The sequence below is a fragment of the Aquila chrysaetos genome, chromosome 19 (assembly GCF_900496995.4).
Source record: "Aquila chrysaetos chrysaetos chromosome 19, bAquChr1.4, whole genome shotgun sequence".
NCBI lineage: Eukaryota > Metazoa > Chordata > Aves > Accipitriformes > Accipitridae > Aquila > Aquila chrysaetos.
The window spans coordinates 7,107,443-7,119,941 of record NC_044022.1 but is presented as its reverse complement, the minus strand read 5'-3'; the positions used below and the strand labels follow the sequence as shown (position 1 = coordinate 7,119,941).

At 38.6% G+C, this 12,499-nt stretch overlaps 1 protein-coding gene across 2 annotated transcripts in view; it reads right to left on the bottom strand.

Annotated features, from left to right (window-relative positions):
* The window catches only part of SACS (sacsin molecular chaperone), a 65,156-nt gene that overhangs the window by 41,952 nt on the left and 10,705 nt on the right, over positions 1 to 12,499 (bottom strand). For both annotated transcript variants that reach the window (XM_030042226.2, XM_030042225.2), the window contains one exon: positions 4,685 to 5,241. In XM_030042226.2, the coding sequence (XP_029898086.1) occupies positions 4,685 to 4,707 (23 nt within the window). In that variant the 5' untranslated portion in view covers positions 4,708 to 5,241. The remainder of the gene's footprint in view (positions 1 to 4,684; positions 5,242 to 12,499) is intronic.

The following is a 12,499-nucleotide window of genomic DNA, read 5'->3' as shown; positions in this document are numbered from 1 at the left end:
TTAAATGTCAATATCAAAAGAACAGGATACTTCGAAATACTACTAAAAACAAACAAAAGATTTAAGGCCACAGAGGCCAGGAACAGCCATTTATTTCCATCTAATGATTTTGATCTTGCAGTTATTTGCTTTAATGTTCAAACCAGTTCCTTGATGGCACTCAGCAAATGCTAATGGAAAGTACTTAAAAGACCTATAAAACTTGTTTCAGTTTATTCTTTGCAAATAAAGAGCAGAGCAAGACGGCACAAATAAATGATAAAATTTCAAAATCTTCTCAAATGCCAAAGTAAAATTTCCTGTTAGATCTACCTCTAGGAAAAGACTGCTTTAAATTAAGTCCCCAAAGAGAGGACCTAAACTTACTCTTAACTATAGTACAGTAACCATTACTCCACAAATTTGAATTGCTAAGAATCACAGGGTTTTCTATTCCAGATGGTACAAATAACAAAATACCAGTACAAAATGCTTGGCATTTCAAATTATGCAAAAGATTAAACCAAAATAGTGACAAAAATAAACTCCTCAATTGCTCTTTAGAGAATTGCATTAGGAAGGAGTACAGTGTTGCAAGACCTGCTGTCAGCATACATTTTTTAATAAGCAATATGTTAAATTACTAGTGGTTTTTTCTTACAGCCTTTGGTGCCAATAAAAGGGCCAGATTTAGAACACCCACTTTAACCTTCAAAGATCAAAAAAGCAGAGCCTAAATTTGCAAATTGACTTCAGTGCCTAATGTAGGTTCCTCAACACCATAATGAATCCAGGCCTAGGTTTTTTGCCTCCATTTAGGACACACGGTAATCAGCTTATCAAAGGTATTTTTTTTCATACTACCTTAAGACATTTTTCTTATTTTTGTTCCAGAGTATTTAGTGTAGCTATTATCGTTCTATGTAAGTGAGGAAAATCCACTCAATAACTAAAATGAGATCAGTGGCCCCAGATTACACGTGTTAAACATTTTAAGAAGTATTTCTCCATCCCTATTGCTTCTGAATACTGCATCTAATCATGCTGCAAAGTTTCATAATATTTTCTAGGCATCAGTGAACAGAGCCCTATGTATATGGAGGAAATTAGGATATCAAACAGAAGGAAATACAAGACGTAGTTTTCTTAAATTACGAAAAGCCACAACTTCAAGCACCTCTGCAACTATCTGTACATCAGATAGTGGATGATACCCAGTAATACCCTTTCAGATAATGCTAGCTCTTTACCAGCACTGTATCAGTTCTGTCTCCTTCATAACAGGGTTTCATACAGAAATACAAGCAACAATTTATCCTTCAGACAACAGAAGGATGGGTGGCACAGAGGAAGAAACATGAGCCATATGTAAGGCCTAGTGAGAGGAAGGGAGGAAAAGGGGAAGAAATGACACGGGGCATCCATCCTCTTCTGGGAAAACACAGAGAAGAAGTGAAGGGGATTCCTGGGTTACGTGACAAGTCCAGTCACACAGCTGTAATAGCTGCAAGTAGGTGCTGCTCCAAACACCAGCTCATACACAAGAGTTGCAGAATTGTTCACTGGGAATCAGAGGCTGTGTTTCTACGTCCTGTCCTACATAAAGTAGCGTGGGGTAAGACATCAACTACTTCCAGCCTCCTACACCCACAGCGCCTTTCACTCTTCTTTCCGATTTACTGGTGGAACTTCTTACATAATTGCCCCTTAGCCTGGTTCAGATGGTATTACCCAATTTAACAAATTCTTACTGTTTGAATTGTTTGAGCTAATTTGGCTCATTTTGATGGAGCTGAGACACCAAGCACAAGGCAGCTGTGGTATCTTCAGCATGGAGGGTGCGCTAGCCTCTAGCTTCAGCAAGGATAAGACATAAAGACATCCTAACTGCTTCCAGTGAAGCGGATGGTAAAACTTTCACTAGTTGCGGGCAGGGTGCTTTTGAAAATGCCGTCATTGTTATTTACATCTCTGCCAGTGTGACAGAACAGATACGGTATGCCCCTTGACATACCTCTGTATATTTGGACACAAGAGAAGCAGGAAATGTAGAAGTCAAGGGAGTTTTCTACAAAGGTTAAGGAAAGTGAGATGGGGAACAGGGCACCTGTAGAGGCTCCAGAGCAGATTTTTAAATGTACAACAGACTGTATACTTATTTATTATGCATATGTATTCATATTTACACATACTTATGGAAAGAGTTGATTAGATTCAATGTCAATTATTATAATCTATGTAAAATCTCTATTGAAATATGGGTATGACTTAAGTGCAAAGTTAACTAAGCCTGTGTTAACTTCTCTTCAATTAGCCTGCTTGTGCCTATCTTGAACAGAAGTAGCCACACTGAAGAAAAAAAAATTGCGGTATAAAGGGTTTCACAGCCAGTGAAGACTGAATTAGCAGCTGATGGGTTGTGGTAACTAAAGCTGTAGTGTGACTGTATCCCACCTGAGCATCAGCGCTGCAAGAGCTGCAGTGCACTCACTCCTTCCCTCTGGTCATGGACCAGTTTAAAGCACTTCAGTACCCGAAGATTTTTGTGGATGCATAGCAACCAGATTAATGGCAGCATGTGCTTGACACAAAGTAGCATTGCAGCAAAACCCATCTACAGCATAATCAATGAAGCCTTTCTGGAAAAGAAGTTCTTTTTAATTAGCTAGAAAAGCTTTTTCTTTTTAATATTTGTATTGCATCTGTGTGTTGATAGAGGAATTAAGATGGGAAGTTAAGGGAATTGCACCCCTATTATCATTAATTAACATACTAGTAGCAAATATATATAATGAAAAGTTCTAAAACTTCAAAGTCAAAACCTGGACTGGAAGTCTGTGCTTTAGCTACTGTCTTTATATATATTGCATAAACTCCATGAAGCTCCAGCTGGGACTGCAGTCTTGTTATTATAGACACTGTACAAAAAAATAAAAAGCATAAAAGCTTGGCTCTGCCCCAAAAAGCATCTATTTGCAGTGAACTAAAGACATGCCGGAGGAAGCCAAGTAATTTGGTGCGACATCACAAGTGCACAACGGTCTGCTAAAGCTAAGCTTCATGTTAGGCATCTAAAGCCATAATTTTGCACACACACCAATTTGAAAATTGACACTTGACTACCATTAAAAATAGCTAGGTACGATATCAATATTAAAGTTGAAGCTCAGGTAAAATACTGTACCAAAATCTTTGAGATCTGTAATTTTTTTATAATTGACTGATACTGAAATAAAAAAAAAAAATCCAATGGGGATTCGGAAATATCACTACATAGTCTAATGGAAAGCCAATTTAACTGAGACTTGCATAAAAAACATAAACTGCATGGAACCAAATGAGCAAAAATCACTACATAACTGACATGACAGGAGATTTGTCATTTATGATCTTTGTGGAACCAGGCCCATCATTTAATAGTATCCAGGAATGTCAATACTGAAATATAGAACTTTAAATTGTTGGCAGCATGAGTAACGCTCACTGCAAGAAATCTGCTTTTAGCAGAACAGATTGAGTCATTCACATGTAAAAGTCAAGTATGTGTCAAGTCAAGTCTGCTTGCCTCTCCCTGGCTACAACTTTGAAGCCTGATTTATTCAGTCCCACCTCTGTCCAATGCACAGTCTCCAGCTTGGACATTGGCCCTGCAGCTCAATCTAGGACAATCCATACTTTCCAGCTCTTGTCCCTGGCAGTTCTGTAGTTTCATCTCTGGTCCCATTTCAGTCCTTGGTGGCAACCAAGTTGACCATCAGACTAGGTCTTTACAGGAGACCTTCATGTCTTTTACTGTGTTATAGAAGAGCTTGCTGCATGGATCTTTTGTGCAATGTCTAAACCTCAGAGATTTCCAGATGTACAAAATTTGCATTAGAAGGGCCTAGTTAACTAATCTAGAAGAAAAAGAGAGAGATTCAAACCCCCAAGTTTTCTATCCCAGTCACCTTGCAATAGAAATATGTAACTTCCCTGAATTTTCACAAAATTACCCAGGAAGCCAGTGGAACAAACCCTGAAACAACAGTCAGCTGTTGCTAACAACAACTCCCTAACGCAATGCAAAGCCCACCTTCTTAACACACAGGGAAAAGCAGAGGCTATACACTATAGAGTTGCACATCAGTGGGGATTCTGCAGATTGCAAGGCTGAGGGTGGAGGCTGTCATCTTCCTGCAAGCCCATTGACAGCAAATAAGAACACTTCTAATTACAACTTAACATCTAAAAAAGCATTTATCTCATAAGATTTGTTTAGACACTTCACCCAAGGAGCTTGCTTTGCTTTTTAGCTGTTAGTGAGATTATACACTCTTCCCAGTAAAACAGTATGTTGAATTCAAAGTTGGGCAAGTACAGGAAGAAAACTTTCTCTTTCACTTGTTTTCAGAAAATGCTATAGCGAATGTAGACTGTACATGTAAATTGAAAGTTAGACTATGAATCCATTACTCACAGGAGTGATTAATTTTTTCAAGCAGTTCTCCTTAGTTTCATAGACAATACACATCAGTAAATGCAGCAGAACCTGGCACCTATGTATGATTTTGTAACTTAAGAAATTATTTTCACCTTTAAAAGTGGCAATTTTGTACAAACACTAGGCAAGTTTCAGACTCAGTCTTTAACTTACTGACCATGAGGTCAGTGAGCAAGAACATGTCAGCCTAACAGAAAGTTCTTTCAGGAGTTAATTTTTTTTTACCTGTTCTTATCCTCGATCTCCATTGTCTCTTTTCCTTTGATATCTTCCTGATAGGAACATGAAGCAGATATTGAATTTATAAATTAGCAAATTATTTTTTTAATCTTGTTTGCTTGGTGGCTTATCATCTCTTCAGTGGACACTAGAAAGCCCAAGCACGTGAAACTCAACTCAGTGTTCACTCCATCCCTGAACTACCAAAGATGTCTGTGTGTCTCACCATCTGCTACTTCTCCAGTTTTCTTTTAAAGCCAGTTGCTTAATTGTTCACAGAAGTTTATTCTCTCATAATCAGGAGCAGACTTAATAGGATAGGTCTCAGAAAGCAAGGAGGTCCTGTTTAGTTTCTTTAACTGAATTCAGGCTATGATCTTGTCCAATTTATTTATATTTAACTTCTGGAGATGGAGTAGAATTCTGGAAGCTGCTGTTTCTGCTTTGTCTTCCTTTTTTCTGGAAGCAGGCACACTTGGAAGAGTACTTGTGAGGGCCAAAGTCTGACTTGTCTTCTCCCTCACACCTGCTAGAAGACACTTCTTAATATCAGCTCAGTAGTTCTGGAAGAAGAGACACAAGAGAAAAGGGGTGGGCCGTTAATACAAAACAGAATTGGACTGAAGGGTATGGAAAAGTCATTTCCCCTGAGGGCATAGTTGCAGTGACTAGTATTAAGTGAGTCATGATACTAATTATAAACTGCCTTGTGCGTTACAGTACTTGTAAGCCCATGGAGAACTGAAAAAGAGCAGTGAGGTTTCCTGCTTCTCCTCCAGTATGATATCATACAGTCAGTACAATAACACATGTAGCTGTAAGTATGCTCAATAAATGGGCAAGTTTTCCATTTCTTCCTTTGCATCAGTATCTGCTTTAAAAAAAAGGTTCTAGGATATATATTTCAGCCTTGATGTAAAATTATGCCATCAGAGAAAACAACAGTCTGGGCAGAACATTTATGGAGAAGCATTTTACCCTTCTGTTCAAATGGTTTGCAGCTTGGGGAAGAGATTAACTAGCTTGCAATGACTTTCCACAGGGAGGATTCAAAGTCTTCCCAACTAATCCCCACTCCCAGCTATATAGGTCAACATCTACCCTATGCTGCACATACCTTCAGGAACTATTTCCTTCAAGCTGACACACAGAATTTTTGTAGCACCAGAACAGTGTGTAAGTGAGGCGAGGCATGTGCTGTCAAGCAGCAGAAAACATTTCATTCAATATACATGTTATTACCCAAGTAAGATATATTTGAGAGAGCTGGGAGGACAACAGTGGTATTCCATTATTGTTCTGCATCTGTGCAAATGTAACAGAGGCTTCTCTGAGCCTCTGATGGTGTTGGCAAGTCTTTTCATAATATGCAGTTGCGTGTGTCCAAACAGTAATGCAGAGACATTCTTTCCTGACCCAGAAAGGGAAACAACCGTGGCTAAACTGCAAAAGGTGAATTAATTTACTATGTAAGTAAGATATTGAAATACAAATGGTATGAAAGAAAGGATGGTAGAATTTGTGGCTTGAATATATATATTTTTTTTAATACTTAGGAATTTACCTACTCAGTTAGTAAATGAAATATCAAGGTATATAGACTGAAGATGAATTCTGAATGCATGTTTACCATGAAAAGCATCACAGAGAATTTAACTTAGCATAATGTGTTACTAAATGGCTTCAATATAAATTTTTGTTTCCACAGGTGCTGAGATGTATATCTAGCATGTAATTCAAAGAAAAGTTCCACGCTTAAGTCATACTTAAGTAATACAGACTTAAGCAAACAGCCATGCAAATCCAGCCTCATTTGCCCAGGTATGAATGATTCTATTGAGAGTAAAACCGTTGCAGCCCTGCTGCATAATGGGTTGCAGTTGGGAGGGGAGCACCAAGGAAAGGCATTTTGGCTGCAGTGGAAAGCCGGGCTCAAGTGGGTCCTGGCACTGCGTGGTGCAGCCATAGTTGGAAGACCAGGACAGCTTATACTGTTTCCCCTAAAACATCATTAGTAAAATCACACATTAAAAATGTTTAAAGTTATTTGAGCAGCTTCAATTGTCTTGGGGAAGGAAAAAGAAAAAACGGGTTTATGATAGAAAGCTAATTATGACTTTAAGAGACAGCCTCTCCATAATTAGTGAGTGACACACTTTCTCAGACTGCATTCTATTTCTAGGCTTGGCCTTTCAAAGATTGTCCTTTATTATGTTGCTGTGGGGAAGCTTTTTAATTCATTGCAATTTTGTGCATGATTTCGCACATAGGACTGTGCATGACTTGCATGCTGACAAGACTCTAGCTAAATCCATTATCTTACTAAGTCAGTAATTGCTGTATTTCTCCCAGGACACTGAAAAGCCCCTTGTTTCAAAAGAATTTATATATTACTTGCTCTTGGTACTGATGCACCCTACGAAAATGAAAAAATCTTCTAGGATTTTTGACAGTGACACCTTGTCCAGGAAACAGATAGGTCCAAAGTACCTGAAAGCAGGCTAAAAATTATTAATTCAATAAATAGTTTGCTTAGCAGAAGAGCAAGTTATATCACAGCATGAAGTGACATCTCTACACTGGCAAATCATTCTGATAGTCCTCGAAGGAGCTTGGTTTTGCCAGCATGGATGTGACCAAATGGTGCTGTCAGTTTGCTACCAGATCACATTACAATCCTAGAAAGATTTTGACACAGTCATCTCTATGTTGTCTGCCATGGTAAGAAAGAGAGCCAACTTGGCTGTCAGGTACCAGATACAGACTGACCCTGGCACACTAACTTCCTGACCTTACACTTCTTCAGTCCCTGAGATGGTCATACAGTTACCTTATAGCCTTATATGATATTGAGCTGCAGCGTCTGCGAACATTCTGTCATTTAATTTATTAGTATAGACATAACCATAAATTTCTCCTGGGGGAAAAAAAGTTACAACCATTACCTGTGCCAATTTTCTACTGTGGGATTCATAAGTTTTTAAAAGGAAACACCTTTGCTGGAGGATTTTATGTCTGTCTTTAACTGAATTCTGGTGGAGGAGGTTTAGTAGTCAATCTGTAAAAACAGTCTTCAGTTTTGTGAATGCCTGTGATTAGTTGTAGGTATGAAGCCACAGACATAGCTATGCAAATACCTGATTTTGCCTGCAAATCAGGTAGATACATATATATTAATACTGTTTCAGAAATTTCTAGTGTGAAAACCATTAGTGGTTATCTGATTATCTATCTGTTCACTTTTCATCCATCCTTTTAATCCTGGGATCAGTCTAAACTTCACATTCTGCTACATACAGTCTAAACTATACATACACTGAGTTTCTTTCCTCAGCAATAACAACTAAACCAAAACTGTTAATACTCCATCCAGCAGCATGGGAAGCATGCAAGAGCCATCAGAATTACTGAACACAATCCAAAGTTTAGAGGAGAAAATTTGTGAACAAAGCACAGCAGTAGCTAATCCCCAATTTATGTTTTATACAGTTTAAAAGCACAATTTGATCACAAAACCATTATTGCTTATGCTGACTTCTGTTGGAATAAACAAGACCACAACAACAGGAGGTATATATCCTCAAGCAGGAGAGCAGTTGTGAGCAGCATAGCATGAAAGCAAGCTGAGCTCACCAGAGCTAGTGGGATGTACACAGCCAAAGGTACCCTGTCCATCTGTTGCATTCGTGGGTAACTTTGGCTGTACCTAGCATTTGTCTTCCAGATTCAAGGATACGCCGTGGCACAATCACCTCGCACTAAATCATGGCTTCTTTCAGTATCACAGATACAAACAGTCCATGTGGGAAAGCCCTCTTTTGTTTTAGGGCATTTCACTCTCACCCCAAAATGCTTTCTTAGAAAACTGTAAATTGAATGAAAATGCACAACTCGTATCTCATGCATATGGCATCATTTTGGTTTTACCAATAGTGGCTTTACCAGCAAATACAGGGAGATGCACCTTGTGACACAAACTAAACACTTTCATTCTTCTAAATCTGTTAGCGTGAGAGAAACATCCCTTTAAAAGGGAAAAAGCAAAGATACCTGGCAAAACTGAAGGCTGACAAATCAAGAGAGGCAGAACAAGCTGGAAACCAGATATGCTCGAGGTCTAATATCTGATCTCAAGTAGTAGGGGTCATCTCAGGTCTAATTTGTAATCTCCTGTATACCATTATAAATACAGAACGGCTCCACTGTTTCACTAAATTCTGCTTTCTCCTGGATTTACTAGGCAGGAGAATATGACAGGTTTAATTCTCATAATTAAAATCCCACTCCATGCAATAGCAGCAGTAGCTCTGAATGAGACTAGACCACACTCGCTACGAATATAACAAGGACTAGTGCACAGTCCAGAGGAAGCAGCTAAACCTTGAAAAAAAGACCACCCAGGTATCAAAATTTTGAGAAGACAAATTGTTCCTGACAATGCACAAGTATACTAGCTGGGTTCAAAATGCATTTCTATCAAAGGTTAAATTAAATTCAAGGCTATCGCGCAGCTGCAGGTACCACACAAATGTACAGAGTTGCTTCTCAGAGATAGCTGTTGTGCAGAAATTTGAGATGGACCTGATACAGTGTAAAATAATAATGTGCCAGCAAGCTAAAAATGCTGGAAGTAGGTATGTCCTTAATATGTTTATTGTCTAGACAGTTTTGGTGTAGCAAATTCAACTGAAATGAGTAGTCCAGGCCATCAGCAGATATAAATCAGTGCCATTAGTGAAGTATATGGCTCTGCATTTATACTGTTATGCACTACATGAGCTTTCATGCTTTATCACATACAATTTTAAGATCAGAAGTAAACTAAAAGCTTTAAAAAATACCAACATTTTAATACTATTTATACTATTGATAGTATTAATACTATGAATACTATATTATTAATGCTGTTAATATTATCATGAATAAAAATGCTGCACTCTTGTTGATTTTCATATAAAGGACAGATTGATAGTAGCTGTACAAAAGTGATTCTTTTTCTAGAGTGTGATGATTTTGATGCATTTGGCACATTAGGCATTGTTCCTTTTTGATGAAACATGACATATATGTACAAGGATAAAAATATTTAACAGATGAAAAATGGGGCAAATTTTGTAGTCATTGGTTTTTTTGGACCAAATATTGTTGTTTGTGCCTATCCCTTCCAAGGCCACACCAGCAACAGAAAGAGCAGCAATTATCCCTCAGATCCCATAGAGTAGTATAATCACTGACCGGCAACTCCGTAATTGCCATAGGTTCCTAGAATAGCAGGAAGTTTGATAAACAAAGAAAATTCCCAGCTAAACCTGACTTGATGACTATATGCCACATGGGGAGTGAGGGGGGCAAAAATCACAGAAGACTCTGCCAAGCTAAACATAATCTGGGAATGTATTTAACCTTGACTGCATGAACCAGGTGGTCAACCAAGTATTTGAGAAAGGTCTGATTTACGAAGTGTTCTAGGAAGTAATTGCAATTGGTTTTCATTCAGGCAGTTTGAACACCTACTCAAGCCACAAGACACAGAAAAGAAAAAAGCTGCACCAGCAAGAGTGCAGATGAGAGCACAGACACATTGCTCATCAAAACACCCACCAGAGTCCAGGGCAAGTTCAAAGCAACCTTAAGGTCTGTCACCTGCAGCAAGGCCACGTAGTTCCCTCAAGCTGAGTGAACCCCCTCTCCTGCTCTTTGCCTCACGGTGTGGTGGTCATCTGACAGTCACTGAAATTTTATCAATTGTGAAAACTTCTTTATTGTTAAAAGAGAGATGATAGCCTCCAGCAGCAGACAGTGAAGTTTGGCCGTAACTGTAAGAAGTAGATTCGGTATGGGTACATCTGTAGCACATACTGGAAAACGGTTCAGAGTTACCTGAGCAGCTGCTGGCTCCAAAACCAGAAGGACCGGAGCAGTACCGACCCAGCGCTGCAGCAAGCAGAGCTGACAGCCCTGTGGTTCTCAAGATGAAGCCAGTATCTCCTCGCAGCTCAATGCTGCATGGATACATCAGCTAAGATGACCGCTACCCTAAGCCATGGAGTAGAGGAAATTTGTCTCGGGGGCCAAAAAAAAAGTACAATACTTATTCTCAAGAATAATAAGTTAATTGAAACCAAAAAATAGGTCCTGTGTCAACTTCATCTGTTTCTTTCTCAAAGGAACAAAGGAAGCGCAATTCTCAACAAGTAAACGTGCTTAACACAAGATTTGCAATACTTCACTTATAGAAAAGGTGACTCGGGAAGTATGACTGCATGCAACAATATGAAAGCTCTAAAAATGATTTGTAATAATATGACTAATTAACAGTTTGATTCTGTGGTATTCAGATAGTCTTACAGTAACCATCTGGGGCTGCGCAGTTGAATCATGCATAAAGAATCCTTTCATCAAATTCTGATGAAGTAAACTTAGATCCCCAGTGAAAATGTCTCAGAGTGATTCCTCAACAATACATAGCAGCTGGAGAAAAAGGCTTAAAAAAAAAAAAACTGAGGAAAAGAGCCATGTGGTTAAAACCTCACTGCTGTTCTCCAGGCACTTGGAGATTTTAAGACCTCTCCTCTGAAACTGAAAGCAGTGAGTGCCACACAAAAGGACAAGCAGAAGGAGAACCATTTGTGCTTAGAGTTAGCTCTGAACCATTTAATGGGTTTTCCAGTGAAACAGGAAACTGAGGCTGATGATGAACCATAATACAGAAACCTAAAGAGCTCTGCAGTCACAAACATATGAACAATGGGGCTATTAAGCAGAGAAAAAAATAGCAGGAATATGGGTTATGACTTGACTGCACAATACAATGCCATTTAGAGATACCCAGCTTAATTGATAGGCTCTGCTTGCTCTAAAGCAGGGTACACTAAAGTCCGAGCTGAACACTAATGCAGCTATATAATTTCTAGTATCTGAGCTCCCCTGGACCATCCAGCATAGCAACACACTGTTCTGTGCAGACTTGCCAGTACAAGAGTTTATGAATTATCTAGCAGCGGGACGTCAGTCTTATGAGTCCCTGATGAGAAACCAGATGAAGGACAGGATAGGAACTGAGCCCTTGTACAGAAAATACTAAAATTTCAGAATAATTTTGCCAGCAGTAGTTTCTGCTGAAGTCAGTCTCTGTAAGTGATACAAGGCTGGAGGGAAAAGTAGTTGGTCAAGTGGTCTGAAAATATGATTACCCAGGGGGGAGTGATCTACCTAGGGAGAAGATTTCCTTCTCTTTGTTTTTGTTTTAATTAGATTTTGTTAGGATTGCTGAGATGATTCTTTTAGCTACAAAAATATCTCCCTCGAGCACTTTTCTTCAAGAGTAACCTGGAAAACTCACACCTTGATTATTGTTTTGCAACATTACTAGTGGCTGAATTACAAGGAAAATCAAATATCCTTCATGTTTACGTAAATGCACTTTCCAGTGCTGTATACAGAAGACCATTATAACAGATGCATGAAGTCTAAGACTGCACCTGAAGTGCACTTTGCAGAAATGCACTTAAGATGAAACAGTAAATGAACTTATTTTAAAGATGAACTTAGGAAGAATATTTATTTAACCATAAAGTCAATTATGCCCTAAATTCTGAATACCTAACTTTGGTATCTGAATTCTTTATCTGCTTTTACTCCTACCTTGTAAACTACTAACAGGCAGTTCGGGCTTAAGTATACTGACTCAGAATACAACTTGTGTCATTTGTTTTAGATGATCACAAATAATTAAGTCTTTATCTATGTTCAAATGTCTAAAGCAGAAAAAAATATACTTAGGAAAATTTCTTACCTATTAAGTAAATCAAGCTCCAAATA